The 19,227-nt window shown below is 42.1% G+C and overlaps 1 protein-coding gene across 2 annotated transcripts in view; it reads left to right on the forward strand.

The window, feature by feature from the left end:
* The window catches only part of LOC145343928 (potassium voltage-gated channel subfamily KQT member 1), a 694,268-nt gene that overhangs the window by 265,138 nt on the left and 409,903 nt on the right, over window positions 1–19,227 (forward strand). For both annotated transcript variants that reach the window (XM_080190468.1, XM_080190469.1), the window contains exons 8-11: window positions 8,723–8,833; window positions 10,340–10,435; window positions 13,616–13,732; window positions 15,092–15,239. In XM_080190468.1, the coding sequence (XP_080046594.1) occupies window positions 8,723–8,833; window positions 10,340–10,435; window positions 13,616–13,732; window positions 15,092–15,239 (472 nt within the window). The remainder of the gene's footprint in view (window positions 1–8,722; window positions 8,834–10,339; window positions 10,436–13,615; window positions 13,733–15,091; window positions 15,240–19,227) is intronic.

Raw genomic sequence — 19,227 nt, forward strand, 5'->3', positions numbered from 1 at the left:
TAACAGTAGGGAGGTCTTGCTGCAGCTGTATAGGGCATTGGTGAGGCCGCAGCTGGAGTACTGTGTGCAGTTTTGGTCGCCGCACTTACGCAAGGATATTTTGGCCTTGGAGGGAGTGCAGAGGAGGTTTACTAGGCTGATACTGGAGTTGAGGGGCTTGAGCTATGAGGAGAGGCTGAATAAACTAGGCTTGTACTCGTTAGAGTTTAGAAGAATGAGGGGAGATCTCATTGAGACATATAAGATGATGAATGGGATGGATAGGATAGAGGTGGAGAGACTCTTCCTGCTCAGAAAGGACAGTAGGACTAGGGGGCACAGCCTCAAGATAAAGGGGAGGCGGTTTAGAATGGAGTTGAGGAGGAACTTCTTCACTCAAAGGGTGGTGAATCTCTGGAATTCTCTGCCCGTTGAAGTGGTGGAGGCTGCCTCGCTAAATATTTTTAAGACGCGGGTTGATGGGTTTTTGATAAGCGAGGGGATTATGGGTTATGGGGAGAGGGTGGGAATGTGGAACTGAGCCATGACAGATCAGCCATGATCTTATTGAATGGCGGGGCAGGCTCGAAGGGCTAGATGGCCTACTCCTGTTCCTATTTCTTATGTTCTTATGTCCTTAAATTCTCCCTCAGTGTACCCGAAAAGGCACAGGAATGTGGCAACTAGGGTATTTTCACAGTAATTTCATTAGAATGTGAATGTAAGCCGACGTGTGACTAATAAGTAAACCTTAACTTAATGGCAGAAAATTCTCATTAGTAATCCTAGCAATTTCCTAAGCATTGTTACTTAAGGAAAAACACCTATGTCCGTTTTGAGTTAAATACAAATTTACATATTAACAATGTATACACAGTTTCCAACCAATAGTCTTGTTACAAAAAAAATTGCTTTTCTCTTTCAGTTGCAGATTCTGTGAACTTGCTCAAAACTTTCCAAACCGCTGCCCAAAACTTACTGTTCATTCTAATGCCATTCATTTGAATTCAGTCCAAGAATGTACCGAAGGCCTGTGTTAGATACAAAGTTATGAACTTGCGTGTATGGAATCATAGAAATATCAGCACAGAAGGAGATTACACTGTATCTGTGCCAGAACTGGCTGCACTCTGAAAGTTTTGTACTCTGCCCTTCACCTTGTAACCTTTAATGTTTTTCTTCTCTAAGCAGTTATCTAATTCCTCCCTAAATGCTGTGACTAATTTACTTTATTTACTTGTTGTAAAACATTCCTCGTGTGCGCGGGGTGAGGGAGTGGCGGGGGGGATCTGTTCTAACCTTAACATTTCCATCACTGAGTTTTATGTGCCCTTGTTACTTATTCATTAATCGCTGAAAATAATCTATTTATCCTCTCAAACCATTTCATAACTGATACCCTTTTTAACAAACAGGCCCTCAGACCCACAGCGGCCTCTCCCTTCATTGCTTCAGTGATTATAGCTCTGGCATTCACGCTGGTGAATCAACTTTGTATCTTTTACATGTCTCCAATATATCCATTCTGTGATTTGGATACATAACACAACATTCTATCAAAGGACTACTGTATGAATTAAACAGAGATCCAGAAAGATCAGAACACCAAGAATCTGCAGCAGCATGCAGCCTATAGGTTGTACAAATTCCAACAGTTGGACCGTAACTTCATGCGGCAAGGTGACATAGTGGTTAGTATTGCTGCCTCACAGTGCTAGGAACCCGGGTTCGATTCCCAGCTTGGGTCACCATCTGTGTGGAGTTTGCATGTTCTCCCCGTGTCTGCATGGGTTTCCTCTAGGTGCTCCGGTGTCCTCCCACACTCCAAAAGACGTGCTGGTTAGGTGCATTGGCCACGCTAAATTTTCCCTCAGCGTACCCGAACAAGCACCAGAATGTGGATTTTCACAGTAACTTCATTGCAGTGTTGATGTAAGCCTACTTGTGATGCTAATAAATAAACTTTATACATCTTCCCACCTTCTGTTTAAATGTGCAATGGCGTTCTCTCAGTTAGGTTACAATTGAAGGTGCGGTGTTCCTGTTTTGTATTTTCTTTATCAAGAAGCCCATGGCTCCTTTTTAAATAAACTAGAATTCGAGCTGCTACCCACTCTCTCTTACCCTCTGCACTTTAGTGTTTCCTATTTCTTACGCAGTCTTGGTAATATAATAGTTTGTTGAAGTCTGCATCACAGTGAAAGGCTTTATTTAGGGTTAAGCCCCCAACTTTCCAATGAGAGAATCAGTGCACTGCTGTAATAGGACACCTGGGTGCACTTCAAATAGAAACCAGAGGTGTATGTTGGTGAATTATTGATAAAGCTGTGTTATCTTTGAAGAAAGGACATCTGTGCACTGGTATCAGTCAGTGGCTTTGCCTCCGGGACTGAAAGCTGAATCTTTTCCTTTGGATCAGTATCGTGCTGTCGTGTGACTTCACATTTCTAATCCTTTCTATTTTGGTTCAGGCACATGCTCTCCAGCTGTGCTCCATTACATTGTTCCTCTAATCATTCACTGAATTAAGGGAGAAAAAAGAGAGAGAAGAAAAGTATCTGGAACAAGGCTTTTACTTGTGTGAACTTGTTAAGTGTCTGATTTCAAACAAAGGAATATCTCTTTCTCTGCTTGGAATGAAAGCTGTACACCTCAGATACTGTTTCACTCTGTCCTCGCACCTTTATGATTGTGACCACCTCTCTTTTTTTTTCAATTGACTCCTAAAAAGCAAATCTCCCAGGAAGCACTCGTAAGATTGGATTTTTATTCAGAAGCAGATGTTCAAAGAATAAGTGACACCCAGTGTAGGCTGAGCTCAGTTGTTCCAGTGCTGCCAGGGATCCTGATGGTTTCACTTGTTGGCAGCAGCACTTTAGTTGGGGGTGCAGCAACAGAGACATAAAGGGTTTGCATATATGCATCTCTTGAGACAAATTGATCTGGTTCTTTTTGAAAAGTACATGATATCCTTCACTTTAGCAATAGGGGCACAGCAGCATCCCCCCCCCCTCCCACCAAAGCTCCTTCGAAAGCAATTTTCAAACCTGTGACCTATACCATCCAGAAGGACAAGTGCACTGGGACGCTACCACCTGCAAGTTCCCCTCCAAGCCACACACCATCTAGACTTGGGAATATATTGCCATTTGTTCACTGCCACTAGGTCTAGATCATAGAATCATAGAATCCCTACAATGCAGGAGGCCACTCAGCCCTTCAAGTATGCACCAAGTATAATCCCACCCAGGCCCTATCCCTGTAACCCCATGTATTTCCCCTGCTAATCCCCTCAGACTCCAAGGCTAATATAGCATGGCCAACCAACCTAACCCGCACATTCTTTTGGAGTGTGGGAGGAAACCGGAGCACCCGGAGGAAACTCATGCAGACATGGGAGAATGTGCAAATTCCAAATAGACAGTAGTCTGAGACCGGAATTGCACCTGGATCCCTGGTGCTGTGAGGCTATAGTGCTAACCACTGTGCCACTGGGCTGCCCTTCCCTCCCTAACAGCACTGTGGATGTATTACACCACTTGGACTTCAGCAGTTTAGGAAGGCAGATCACCACTGAAATAACTGCTTTGTGGCCAGTGCCCCTTCATCAAATTCGGATTTATTTACATAGTGATGAAACTCAGACAAGTATTTCCTCCTACAGAATATAAACCCCGAGTGCCAGTAACCCTGACACTCCACAGTATATACAGAAGCAGGGCTCTTTGTTTGGACAAGCTATTACTGCCTTAATCTGGGAGCTCTTATTTAAGAGGTCCACATCATAAGTCTCGTTAAAGTCATTACAACTGCCACCTTCTCAAGGGCAATTAGGGACAGACTATTAAAATGCTGACCAGCAAGACCCACGTCCCACAAAATATTTTTTATTAACCAGGAAGTGTCGCCAAACCTTTATAACCATTATAGTATTTTTGTCCAATTCTGGACTCCAAAAGAATGCTAAAGTCTTGGAGAGGTGGAATCATAGAATCTTTACAGTGCAGAAGGAGGTCATTCGGCACATTGAGTCTACTGACCACAAACCCCCCCAAGCCCTATGCCATAACCCCATGCATTTACCGTAGGTAGTTCCCCTGACACTAAAAGGCAATTTAGCATGGCCAATCCACCTAACCTGCATCTTTGGGCTGTGGGAAGAAACCGGAGCACCCAGAGGAAACCCACACAGACAAGGGAGAACATGCAAACACCACACAGACAGTGACCCAAGCTGGGAATTGAACCCATGTCCCTGGCGTTGTGAGGCAGCAGCGCTCACCACTGTGACACCAGTTTTAACAGTCCAGTTTTATCAGAGCTGGGATGAGAGTGGGAGGCCAGGGCTTATCCAAATGCTTTATTAAGGCTCTGTGCTTCAGATTTCTTTCTCTCTTCCAAATTTAATGCCGTTTAGCTGCTGAAGGATGGCAAGGACCACTACATGAACTGGGTAAGTGCTTTTCTAGCACTGCTTGAGGACCAAGAGAAGCAAGAGGGTTCCACTTGGATCACCAAGAAAACTGACGAACCTCCCAGCAGTGTACTTACTGCCTTTTGTAATCTGCTGATGCCCTCCATTGTGCCTGATTCCCCCTTTGTCCTTTGTCAACTTGCCCTCTCCACTATCTTCATCAACATCACTTTCTCCAGTCTCTCTGGCTACCCCAGTGACGTTCTCCTGACCTCTCTGTGCCACCCCCCCAAGTCTCAGCTCATCCCTCAATAATGTTACCAATGTCTAATGCTTTGTCCACCTGATTGATGGCCCCCATAAATGTCCCCCCATTCCTGATCCTCTTTCCTAACACCCCCTACTCGAACCATCAATACCTGCCTATACCCAAATTGTTGTGATGTGATGTGCATGTATCTTTAAGGAAAGATACTTAAACTGCTGTCAATCAGAAACATCTCGAGACAGGATGTAAGTTTTAAGTTTATTTGCATATTAGTGTCACAACTAGGTTTACATTAACACTGCAATGAAGTTGCCTTGAAAATCTCCAAGTCACCACACTCCATTGCCTGTTCGGGTACACTGAGGGAGAATTTAGCATGGCCAATGCACCTAACCAGCTCATCTTTCGGACCATGGGAGGAAGCCGAAGCACCCGGAGAAAACCCACAGAGACATGCGGAGAATGTGCAAACTTCGCACAGACAGTGACCCGAGGCAAGAATTGAACCCAGGTCACTGGATCTGTGAGGACAGCAGCGCTAACCACTGTGCTACTGTGCCACCCCTAATATCATGTGATGTAGTTGTTCATGACCTGTGGTTAGTTTGCAAGCAGTAGGGTAGAGATTTGGTGTGCTATACTGAGCCCCCCACTGAATACTATCTGTATATAGTCTTGCCTTCAAATAAAGAACCTATATTCTTGTTTCATCAATCCTTCCCAATGATTGGCACGTTTACATCCAGCGTGGATCAGCTGGTGGGGGTATTCACAGACATCTTCAACCTCTCTTTACAACAATCTGAGATCCCTATCTGCTTTAAGAAGATGATCAACATCCCGGTACCAAAGAAAAGCCAAGCAGCGTGCCTTAATGACTAAGATCCAGTGTCTCTGACATCCAACATTATGAAATGCTTTGAAACGTTAGTCATCATATGATTCAATTCCAGCCTCCCGGGCTGCCTGGATCCACTACAGTTCGCCTATCGACACAACAGGTCCATAGCAGACGCCATCTCCCTGGCCCTACACTCAACCCTGGATCACTTAGATAACAAAGACACCTATGTCAGACTCCTATTTATTGACTCCAGCTTAGCCTTCAACACCATTATCCTTACAAAGCTCATCTCCAAACTCTGTGGCCTGGGACTCGGCTCTTCCCTCTACAATTGGATCCTGAACTTCCTAGCTCACAGATCACAATCAGTAAGGATAGGCAACCAGATCTCCTCCACAATCATCCTCAACACCAGTGCCGCACAAGGCTGTGTTCTCAGCCCCTTACTATATTCCTTACACACCTGTGACTGTATGGCTAAATTCTCCTGCAACTCGATTTTCAAGTTTGCTGATGACACCACTGTAGTGGGTCAGATCTCAAACAATCATGAGACAGATTTCAGGAATGAGATAGAGAATCTGGTGAAGTGGTTCAGCGACAGTAATTTCTCCCTCAATGTCAACAAAATGAAAGAGATTGTCATCAACTTCAGGAAGCGTAAAGGAGAACATGCCGCTGTTGACATCAATGGGGATGAAGTAAAAATGATTGAGAGCTTCAAGTTTTTAGGTATCCAGATCACCAACAACCTGCCTTGGTCCCCCCATGCCAACACTACAGTTAAGGAAGCCCTACTTTCTCAGAAGACTAAGGAAATTTGGCATGTCAGCTATGACTGTCACCAATTTTGATAGATACACCATAGGAAGCATTCTTTCTGGTTGTTTCACAGCTTGGTATGGCTCCTGCTCTGCCCAAGACTACAAGAAACTACAAAAGGTCGTGAATGTAGCCCAATCCATCACACAAACCAGCCTCTTATCCATTGACTCTGTCTACACTTCCCACTGCCTCGGCAAAGCAGCCAGCATAATTAACGACCCCATGCACCCTCGACATTCTCTCTTCCACCTTCTTCCTTCGGGAAAAAAATACAGAAGCCTGAGGTCACATACCAACCAACTCAAGAACAGCTTCTTCCCTGTTGCCATCAGACTTTTGAATGGACAAACCTTGCATTAAGTTGGTCTTTTACTACACCTTAGCTATGACTATACATTACATTCTGCACTCTCTCATTTCTTTCTCTATAAACAATGTGATTTGTCCTTATAGTGAGCAAGAAACAATAATTTTCACTGTATATTAGCACGTGACAATAATAAATCAAATAATTTACATTGAAGAAAAGAACATGACACTGACCCCTCTGACAAACAATCCCTCCCCACATCGATCACACCCCACCCCACCGACTCCCAATCCCCCCCCACCGTCCAATCTCTCTGGCCTTTGCTGTAATGTGGTGCTGAAGGCCCATCTGCCTGACACCTAGTTAACCTCACAAACTGGTATGGCTACCACCATTTGCTGGAACAATCAAAAAGTCCTGCTGTTAAATTTGTCAGGGAGTGAAGGAAAGTGTATTCATTTGTCATAAGTAAGGCTTACATTAACACAGCAATGAAGTTTCTGTGAAATTCCCATAGTTGCCACAGTCCAGCACCTGTTCTGGTCAATGCACCTAACCAGCACGTCAATGAGGATGTGGGAGCATCCGGAGGAAATTCACGCAGACATGGAGAGAATGTGCAAACTCCACACAGACAGTGACCCAAGCAGGGACTCAAACCCAGGTCCCTGGTGCTGTGAAGCAACAGCACTAATCACTGCGTTATCGTGCTGACCTGCAAAACTGTCTATCAGTCTCACTCCCTCCTAGTCTCTCTGTTAACATCTGGGCCTTTCTTTTCTGACCTTGATGCAAATTGTGCAGCAGTGATTTAAGCTGCACATAAAGGTGCAGAGGGACCTCGGGGTCCTTGTGCATGAGTCGCAAAAACCCAGCCTGCAGATGCAGCAGGTGGTCAGGAAGGCGAATGGGATGCTGGCCTTTATAGTGAGGGGGATTGAATATAAAAGTAGGGAGGTCTTGCTGCGGCTGTATAGGGCATTGGTGAGGCCGCAGTTGGAGTACTGTGTGCAGTTTTGGTCGCTGTACTTACGCAAGGATATTTTGGCCTTGGAGGGAGTGCAGAGGAGGTTCACTAGGCTGATACCGGAGTTGAGGGGGTTGAGCTATGAGGAGAGGCTGAATAAACTAGGCTTGTACTCGTTAGAGTTTAGAAGAATGAGGGGAGATCTCATTGAGACGTATAAGATGATGAATGGGATGGATAGGATAGAGGTGGAGAGGCTCTTCCTGCTCAAAGGACAGTAGGACTAGGGGGCACAGCCTCAAGATAAAGGGGGGGCGGTTTAGAATGGAGTTGAGGAGGAACTTCTTCACTCAAAGGGTGGTGAATCTCTGGAATTCTCTGCCCGTTGTGGAGGCTGCCTCGCTAAATATTTTTAAGACGCGGGTTGATGGGTTTTTGATAAGAGAGGGGATTATGGGTTATGGGGAGAGGGCGGGAATGTGGGACTCAGCCACGACAGATCAGCCATGATCTTATTGAATGGCGGGGCAGGCTCGAAGGGCTGGATGGCCTACTCCTGCTCCTATTTCTTATGTTCTTATTTCTTATGTTCTTAAAAGGATGTGGTTATCTGAGTGCACATTGTCCGTGATCTCTTAAACAGAATATCTTAGGCACATCATGCTCAGAAAGTATAGAAAATATAGAAAATGTGGCTGTGTTGACCCTTGCATTCTGAGGACAGTAACAATTGTTCTAATCAAAGATGGTGGACCTGAAATGTGAAATCTGTCTTTTGCTCGAAGTAGTTCTAGCATTGTCTGGTTTTATTTCAGTTTTTAAGCATCTGCAATGTTTTGGGTTTGTAGTAACAATACCAGCTCGGTGCTCTCCCAATGACATTAACACTGAGTGATAGAAACTTGGCTGCCTGTTTTACACCCTGTCTAATATTCAGTTCCTTTGACTTGGATAGCATTGAATACTGGTGGATCATATAACAGTTGCTAAATCAAGAACGAGAAAAGTGATTCACATTGAATCGAGTTAATTCTATTTTTGAGGTTTCAATTTCTGCAGCCTGGATTCCCTTAACAATAATCCTAAAATTCACAAGCTGTTGTCTTCCTACCCAGGTGACTGTTACAACAATCGGATATGGGGACAAAGTCCCTCAGACTTGGATCGGCAGAACGATCGCTTCATGCTTCTCTGTATTCGCAATTTCGTTTTTTGCACTTCCTGCTGTAAGTTGTTTTTTTAAAGAAGTTTCTTACCTTAGGACTTGGTTCCAATATTTACTTAATTCTGACATTAGCCAGTATAAAAGTTATCGCAGGTAATGTCCTTCATAAGGAAAAGGGTTTAGCTGGAGAGCTTGGCTTGTTAGTGTGAAAAAAACTTTCAAAGATTAACCTATAGGGGTCTGATGAACATTCTCTTATAATCATCGCTGTTCAGCCTAAGAAGCTCAACCACTCGAACTGTGGAATTGATATGCGGATAGGCTCCTGTGTCATTGCTCTAAATAGATGGCTGGGTAAAGAGGAAGTGCATAGTCAACAGATATTTAGGTAAAGAGGAGGTGCATAGTCAACAGATATTTGGGTAAAGAGGAGATGTGTAGTCAACAGATACTTAGGTAAAGAGGAGGTGTATAGTCGATAGATACTTGGGTAAAGAGGAAATATGTAGTCAACAGATATTCAGGCAAAGAGGAGGTGTATAGTCAACAAATATGTGGCTAAAGAGGAAATATATAGTCAACTGATATCCCAGTAAAGCAGAGATTACTGGGTAAAGAGGTGTAAAATCAGCAGGTACCTGGCTAAAGAGGTGTATAGTCAACAGTTACTTAGGTAAAGAGGAGGTGTATGGTCAATAGATACGTCGGTAAGAAGGAGGTGTACAGTCAACAGATACCTGGCTAAAGAGGAGGTGTAGAGTCAACAGATACCTGATGGCTCTGAATCCATCATTATGAAGTGCCTCGAAAGATTAGTCAGGGCACACATCAACTCCAGTCTTCCAGATTGTCTGGACCCACTACAGTTTGCCTATTGTTGCAACAGGTCTATAGCAGACATCATCTCCCTGGCCCTACACTCAACCCTGGAACACTTGGACAATAAGCATACTTATGTCAGATTCCTATTTATTGACTACAGCTCAGCCTTCAACACCATTATCCTTACAAAGCTCATCTCCAAAGCCATGGCCTAGGGCTCCACTTCTCTCTCTGCGACTGGATCCTAGATTTCCTAACCCACAGACCGCAGTTAGTAGGATAGGCAATGACACCTCCTTCATGCTTACCCTCAACACCGGTGCCCCACAAGGCTGTGTTCTCAGCCCCTTACTATACTGCTTATAGTCCTATGCCTGCGTGGCCAAATTCCACTCCAACTCCACTTTCAAGTTTGCTGATTACACCACCATATTGTGTTGGGTCACAAACAATGATGAGATGGGGTACAGGAAAGCGATAGAGACTTTGGTGAAATGGTGCGACAACAATAATCTCTCAAAAAAATGCATTTAAGGGAAAGCTAGTAAAGCACTTGAAGGACAGAGTAATAGAAGGTTATGCAGATAGGGTCAGATGAAGAGGTTTGGAGGACGTTTGTGTGGAACACATGCACCAATACAGACAAGTTGGGCTAATTGACCCATTCCTGCATTGTACATCCCATGTAATTCTACTGGGAAAGCCAACAGAAATGATTGCTCTAATCCCTCTTGTGTTGTTCCAGGGAATTCTGGGTTCAGGGTTTGCTCTCAAGGTTCAGCAGAAGCAGAGACAGAAGCATTTTAACCGTCAGATTCCGGCAGCCGCCTCCCTCATTCAGGTATGTCCTGGTCGTCTACAGTGCTGCTACATTCAGGGGGCCAATCACAAGTGGCAATCCATGGCCCAAATCTAAATTGGCTTTGAGTTTGGCCGCTAAAATTAATGTCATTGTTTGAATGTTTACCCTTGGGATTTTTTTTTCCATCAGTAGAACTTTACAGTAACTTTTGTCTTAAAGTTGGTTGTTCCAACCCTACCTAATTTGAAAATTGTAGGCCACATGATATTGAAGAAAGGTCAAGTCAAATCTTAATTTTGTTTTTTTATTAAAGAGCTACTCTTATTGTCATCATGCCGCACATAAACGATTGGCAAGTATATCATAAACAGCAACAGTACATAAAAAACCCAAGTCATTTTGCAAGATCATAAATTTAATGTAGTATGAGGCTTGCCAGATGTACCTCCTTAATGCGTCTCAGATGTCTTTTCCTAAACACACCCACTGTCACTGCACACAGATCCCGCGCACAAATAAAGGAAAGGAATGATTGTGCATGGAAGTGAAGTGCTGTAATGGGGGAATGAGAAGAAATATTGGTGCTATTAAAGGTATTGGCTCAGTGCTTGTAGAACCGTTCATAAATTTCCTCAAGATGTGCTCATGTATAAACACACAATGAGCTGGAAGGTTCTGTGTGGCATGTGGCCAAGAGTAGATCCATGTCGGTACACCTCATCTACAGCCAGAGAAATGAAAAGGAAGATAAAGGGATGATATTCATGGGATGAATGCAAGAATATGTAATTGGTTAAAAGGGTAACCAGAGGGGAAGGGAATCACCAAGAAAAAATGCATAGCCCCAGATTTGAAACATAAGAGCAAGAAACGCTTTCTTTCTTTCACAGTAAGAGGTAAATCAAAGAAATATTGCCCATTGCTCTTTCAATGGAGACTGCTTTAGTTTAGTTTAAACTTAACCTCCCCTTTGCTCAGCCCAAATGCAGATTTTACCCAACTTGCCATGTGGTTTCTGAGCTTCTTCTTGGTTCCACTGCCCTTCCCAGCTGAGTGTCCATATGCAAGTTTGACTTGTTTGAGTTGGGTTTCAGATCCTTAGGGAAAGATTTTAGTTATTGAGTCAAGTCGGGCTATCTTCTGACTCACTCGACCTGCCTTGTAAAAAGTGCCCTGAATCTTAACACTTTCACAGGTTGGGAATGGGAGGGGGAGATGGGCACAGGATAAAATCTGGCCCACCAACCTTGCAAGTAGATGCTAGCAGAACACAGGGATGGGTAAAAGTTTAAAAGTTACTCGTATTGTGCTGGAAGACTAAGCAATCACTGATGCCACCTCTTGAAAAAGACAACAGGCATTCTGTGTAAAACATTTTATCAGTTTCTGCTGCAGTTGTGATGACATTCTGGGAGGGCTCCAGTGGTATTCCCTAGGGAATAGAGGATTTTTGTCTCTAAAGGGGACTAAGGAGGAAATTTGAGGCACTGATAATCATTATGGAGACTGGAGACTGGGAAGGTTAATGTAGTGTCTGTAGCAATGAAACAGAAACAGTCTAGTTCAATTCTAAGAACATAATGGATCATTATGTGTAAATGTGAAGATTATGTGCACAATAATAATTTACTGAACAAGTCAGTCTGACTGGCAGATTAAAGAAGCAAAGTCCCAGAGAACCAAAGTGGGCCTTCTGACCAGTCCACCTGGCATTTGTCCATCTCTGTGTTCTCCTAGCATCTGTTTGCAAGGTTGGTGGGCCAGATTTCAACCTGCACACAGCTCCCCCTTCCATTCCCACCCTATGAAAATCTCACAATTCAGTGAAGCTTTTACCATTGAGCTGGTAGGTAGCCCAACTTGACTCAATAGCTAAAATCTTGCCTTTGAGCATCAGAAACCCAACTCAAACAAGTCAAATTTGCATACGGCCCTTAGCTGGGAACAGCAGTGGAATCGAGAAAAAGCTCAGAAACCACATGGCAAGTTGGGCAAAATCTATGTATGGGCTGAGCAAAGGGGAGGTTAAGTTTAGACTAGACTAAAGTGGTCCCATTGAAGGAGAAATGGGCATCATGCAGTGCCTGGGAATTGGGGTGATATCGTCAAAAGTAAAGTTGAAAGAGGTCTTAGAGACATTATCCAATGTTGAACCATGACATTGATAAATCCTTTGGAATGTTGAACTATATACTCAAATAGGCAACAGAGGAAATCATAGTCAAACCACTCAGTGTTCTGGTCAGACTACAACTGAAGTAATATATCCAATTCTGAGCACTGAGACACAAAGGGCAACAAGCACATGTTGGAGGCACTGTTTTAAAAAACAATTAACCAATTTCCTCATTGAGTTATGAGAAAAGAGAATCTTGGCCTTTTGAATCTTGAAAAGCAGAATTTGAGAGGTAATCTTAGGGATATACAGAATAGGTAAGCATAGGACAAGGCAAACTAAATCTAAGCAATTACTTTAAGACATTAGAGTACAACAAGGATTTGCATGTTCAAAGTGGTGACTCATCCACCCTTTTCACTATTATATTGAATTCGCCATTCGACGTTGAATGGAGATGCTACGAATCAGGTTCAATATTTCTTCCTTGGCCTCTTTCAACTTTGTTATTCGGTATTTCAACATGATACCTCAGAATGTATAAATTTAGGAATGATACAAGGAAATTCTTCTACCCTTGGAGTGCATCACTAGGTGGAATGAACTTGAACACAGTAATTATTGCAAAAACCATGAAGTCCTTTCAGGACCAATTAGATGATGCAAGAGGGAAATGTTAGAGTCGTTCTGAGTGGAGGGATTAAGATGCGCTGAATGTTCTTCCACAATTATTATTTAATGTTTTGCTTTGGAAAATTGTAAGGAAGCGTCGCTACATGTTTGATTTATTTTTTGATTTAAAGATATTTTTCAATGACTATGAACCTCTTGGAACTATTTACCATGATAGAGGAATGTATAAACTTGTCAATCATCAGAGAGTTAATGTGCAGTTTTGCAAACATTTTTCCCCATCAAACCTTTAGCCGCATTGATTCAGAATATATCAATTTGCTATTTTCAACAAATTGAGTCATGATAGTTAAGTGCATGAAAATCAGTCCCTGTCACAAGTAAACGTACAATAGTGTTTTTGCAATTCACAAGAAACATTTAAGCCTTCCCAAAAGTTGAAACAAGTTTGCTGGTTTTATTCCTTTCAGACATCATGGAGATGCTATGCAGCAGAGAACTATGAATCTGCAACATGGAAAATGTATGTTCGACAGCCTGTCAAAATTTATTCTCCATCTCCAAGTCCAAAGCCAAAGAAATTAGCGGTAATTACAATCTTCCCTTTGTTGTTATTTTCTTTAACATAGGAACATAAGAATTAGGAGCAGAAGTAAGCACATTCAGCCCTTTGAGCCTGTTCCGTCATTCAGTCAGATCATGGCTGATCTCTCCCTGGTCTTAAATCCACTTCCCTACCTGTTCCTCATATCCTCTTATCACGTTTGTTATTGGAAATGTATCTATCTCCTTCTTGAAACCATTCAATGATTTAGACTCTGCTGCGCTATGGGGCAGTGAGTTCTACAAATTCACCACCTTCTGAGTGAAATGGCTCCTCCTCATCTCAGTTTTAAATCTACTGCCTCTCAACTTATACCTGTGACCTCTCGTTCGAGATTGCCCCATAAGAGGAAACATTGGTCTACGCTTACTTTATCAATCCCTTTTACAATTTTTTATTCTTCGATCAGATCCCCTCTCATCCTTCTAAACTCCAGTGATTACAAGCCCAAACTGTTTAATCTCTCCTCATATGTCAATCCCTTCATCCCCAGAATCAATCTGGTGAACCTCCTCTGAACTGCCTCCAATGCCACCACATCCTTCCTCAAATAAGGAGAGGAAATCTGAACACAATACTCCAGATGTGATCTCACCAATACTTACACAATAACAACAACACTTCTCTACTTTTACACTCCAGTCCCTTTGAAATAAACAACAACCTCCCATTTGCCTTTTCTATTAAATGCTGCACCTGCATACCAACTTTCTATAATTCATGAACATAGACATCCAGATCCCCCTGCCCCAACGCATTTTGATTCTGCTTTCCATTTAGGTAATAATTTGCCTTTCTGTTTTTTCTGCCTAAATGGACAATGTCACACTTATCCACATTAAATTCCATCTGCCAAATTTTGGCCCATTCTCCAAACCTATCTATACCTGTTTGTAAAATCTTTATATCCTCTTCTCTGCCTGCTTTCCCACCTATTTTAGTATCAGCTGCAAATTTTGCTATGTTACACTCTGTCCCTGCTTGCAAATCATTTATATAGATTATAAACAGTTGCGGTCCAAGGACTGACCACTTCAGCACCCCAGTAGTAACATTTCACCAGCCAGTCAGAGTTATCTCCTCCCTTTTCATATTGGTTTTGTATTCCCAATTCTCTGTCCTTCTCTTAATTTTCTTATACTTCCATAGGGAGTCAGCTCTGACTTGGACAAATCTGATTCCCATTTTTATCTCCCAAAAATCTCACGTTTCCATGTGCACAAGGTTGCGAGAGCCTTATCCCCGGGTCTTTACTAACTGCGTGTCGTGCAAACATTGACACCCATCTTTGTAAGCCTGGTAACAGAGTTGTGAAGGAATTGTTGACTGCTTGCACTTTCAGGGTAAAAAAAAGAAGCTCAAGATTGATAAAGACAATGGATTGAATTCTGAGAAGTCACTGAATGTGCCCAACGTCACTTACGACCATGTCACTGACAAAGACGAGAGAAAATCTGAAAACTCGAATATTGATGGGTGTGATTCATCAGGTAGGAGAGAGAAACAAATGCGATTGGACAACTCTTGCCCAGTTGGCTGATCCAACAAAGATATTCCAAGTGAAATAGGAAGGCTGTCCACTTGCTGCCTGCTAACAAGCTTGCAGAGAAAGAGATAGTTTGGAGCTTTCTTATCCCCGAAGGTGCTGTGACAGTTAGTGCTTTCAGGACTGAGATCAAGAGGTTTTTGTTAATTCAAGCTACCTAGTGTTTGGAGTTAAGAGGGGAAAACAGAGTTGAGGGAGAGATTAGGCATTGTCTAAATGAGTTTCGGCAAGCTCAAAGGATGAGATAGCCCTTTCCAGATCCCAACGTTACTGTGACATAAAATGTAGGACCAAAAGTAGACCATTCAGCCCATCAAGACTACTCTGCCATTCAGTGAAATCATGTGTAGACAGATGATTCAGAAAAAAAGTTGCCATTGTCCATTTTTAAGCCCACCAATTTGTGCTATTATTTGAGCAACTCTTTGATCAGTGTCTCTCAATGCAGGTATGCTAAAACTACCCTCAAGCCAATAAAATGTAGGGGATTTTCGCAGTGATTTTTAATGGCCAGGCAGCATGGTGGCATTGCTGCCTCACACTGCCAGGGATTCAGATTCAATTCCCGACTTGAGTCACTGTCTATGTGGAATCTGTACATTCTCCCCGTGTCTACGTGGTTTTCCTCTAGGTACACCAGTTTTCTCCCATAGTCCAAAAAATGTGCTGCTTTCGTGGATGGGCCATGCTAAATTCTCTCTCAGTGTACCCGAACAGGCACTGGAATGTGACAGCTAGGGGATTTTCACAGTAACTTCATTGCAGTGTCAATGTAAGCCTACTTGTGACAATAATAAATAAACTTCAATAAACTTTAAACTTTTAAAAATTTAAAGGGTTGCAGCAACTTTTGTTTTACCAATATCATAAAATAATGATGCAAGTAAACAATCCATTTAATCGAATGATTAATGATTAACACACGGTGATGAGTCTCAAAAATTTTTAAAGACTGGGCTTGCTTTTGAACTGTTGCTGCAAGTTAGTTGTTTTAAGTGGATTATCCAGTGAAATTGTATTCTGACTCCCCAACTATTAGTGATTCAAAGAAGGTAGAGCACCAGTGTTTGGAAACAGTTCCAAAAATGTCCTTAAAGTATTACAATCACATGTAACTTGATCATTTTAAAGCAACTTGCTTTTTAATTAAAAAGGAACAGTGCACCATTTGACAATTTAATGCAATATACTTTGAATATCTGTATTATGACCTGAATTGTAAAAAGTATCAAAGGTCTTTGATAACATTGTAAACAAAGTAATCCTACGGCATCTTATAAATAAAATGTATTAAATCATTAGTGATTAAATTTGGCAGACATGAAATGAAACTTTCCAGCGAAAGATGGAGAAAGAAGGAATATGTGCAGGGTAATTACATTTGGATTGTCCACTAGGCTCAGGAAACCTGAGCAATTAGGGTAGATTGTCAATTTGCCAACTGGGTGTAAAACAGGCACTGTGGATGAACCATCTGGTATTGATATCAAATGATTTTTATTCCAATAGAAATGAAAAATTTTTAGTTTCTGTATTGGATCCCGAGTGCCAGTTCTACGCACAATTGGAAAGTTGAAAATTTATATTAATATAAACGATTACACAGTTGTTTCAACTTACAAAAAAGCCATAAGAACATCAGGACCTGAATTTCTTAAAAATCAGTGGATCAGATTTCATCCCTGCTCTTTGTGTAATAAAATCATAGGTCTGTTTATAAAGAACGCTTTTTAAAAGGGTGGCATGGTGATGCACTGTGGTTAGCACTGCTGCCTTACAGCACCAGGGACCCATGTTCAATTCCAACCTCGGGTGACTTCCTGTGAGGAGCTTGAACATTCTCCCTGTATCTGTGTGGATTTCCTCTGGGTGCTCCTGTTTCCTCCCACAGTGCAAAGACTTAGTGAGTTAGATAGATTGACCATGCTAAATTCTCCCTTAGTGTCAGGTGGACTGACAGGGTAAATATGTGGGGTTACATGGATCGGGACTGATGGGATTGTTGTCGTTGCAGGATCAATGGGCTGAATAGCCTCCTTCTGCACTGTAGGGATTCTATGATTCAGTTGCTGCCCAAGGGAAGATTCCCTTTTGTGATATTCTGTAGAATGATGAAAGGTGTTATCGGATTTTTCTGCTCAGTGAAGTTTGGAAACAAAACCAAATGTGGAAGGAAACGGAAAATATTTCTGATCAGTCCAATATTGTGGACCTGTTTGTGAGCTGTGGATTTGGATTGCCATCAGCATTGTGCATGTCCATGAAATGAAGCAAGCAGAGGTTAGTGGGTCGATTTGCTGAGAGTGGGAGGAGTGCACTGAGAGCAGGGTTTCATTCCAGTCGGCATGCTATTTTGGGAAACCAAGACTTTGAAGTGGAGGGAAGGTTATTTTTATTATCTAGATCAGCTGCACATAATGGAAGTGCCTCAGATTTGCATGTTTTATGGAAACTTGTAAATGTATATTAATGATCCAAGAAGTTATACTATGCATAGTGGTGTACAAGCAGGAAGTGCATTCCATGAAATCACTTTAATTTAAATCAACCCTTCTCTTCCCTGACTAAATAGTGAACGTTTTAGTTCATTAAACAAGCCAATGCTGATATCACTCCATGGCATCTATTTCCAGGTTATGTTCTTTTATGGTGTGGGATATTTTATCAGGGAACCCAAAGAAATCCTCCAGAAGAACAGTCCCCACTTGTCCTGGCTCTGATCTCCTTGAGGCTAGTCAATCCTGCATTTATTTGTGATAGTCTTGCAATCGCATAGTATGGTGTATAATATAATTTATGTCCATATTATTCATGGCTGTCAACATTTAATCAATTCAAGTCATGCTATTTTTCAGATTTATTGTCTACATTTAATAAGACAAACCTCCTCATACTTTGAAATCATGAGTCCATGCAATCAGATTATTAAGCAGTCTCGCTCTGCCTACCTGCTTACTTATACGGAGAGGATGCTTGATATGGAAAGCCTACATATCAAATTTCTCACCAGACTGGAGCAAATTATTGCGAATGCTGGAATCTGAAGCCAAAAGAGAAAATGCTGGAAAATCTCAGCAGGTCTGGCAGCATCCGTAAGGAGAGAAAAGAGCTGGCGTTTCGAGTCCAGATGACCCTCTGAATTGAACATGCCCAAAGGGTCATCCGGACTTGAAACATCAGCTCTTTTCTCTCCCGACAGATTCTGCCAGACATGCTGAGATTTTCCAGCATTTCCTCTTTTGAGATCAAATTTCTCATTCAGTCACTTCCAATTGACATTGGAACAAACTTTCTAAATCCCCTGAGTGAACCAGAACTGGATTAGGAAAATACCATACAAAACCATTACTAAAATGACTAGGCAAGCTAATGCTGGTGGATAGATCATCACTGATGATGAATGGTTTATGGGAACAAAGTTAAAAATTAACCCTACTAACTGCAGTTTTATTAAAATGTAAAATTTGAACACACTGTTGTGTGTAACAGATTTAGAATGCCGTCAATTGGATAGCATGATTGGATTACATGTGGCTAAGCTATCTGGTAATATATTAGTGAGAATCAAAACACAACACCTTAGGTAGCTTTATTTGAAGTATACAAAAATTCAACCATTCACTTTAGAAGCTTTGTTGTAGAGGCTCATCTAAGTGTAGAGCATGAGAGATTCTATTTGTGGATAGCATTGTGACTGGCAGTGTCTCATCTTCTGATAAATATGTGGCATACTCAATCTGATATTTGGGCAACCATCCAGCTGAGGAAGGTTAAATGGACTCCAGAAGCAATGGGAGATGAAGTTATGGTGAGAAAGCCACTTGGCTTGGGTTCATTAAAAATAGTCAAGGGAGGCGAAAAGAGAATGAGAAGAGGAAATGGAGGACTTGTTGGAGAAGGATGAGTAAGACAGTAGACATGGTGCAGTGGGA

The sequence above is a fragment of the Carcharhinus amblyrhynchos genome, chromosome 6 (assembly GCF_965287045.1).
Source record: "Carcharhinus amblyrhynchos chromosome 6, sCarAmb.v2.hapA, whole genome shotgun sequence".
NCBI classification, from domain to species: domain Eukaryota; kingdom Metazoa; phylum Chordata; class Chondrichthyes; order Carcharhiniformes; family Carcharhinidae; genus Carcharhinus; species Carcharhinus amblyrhynchos.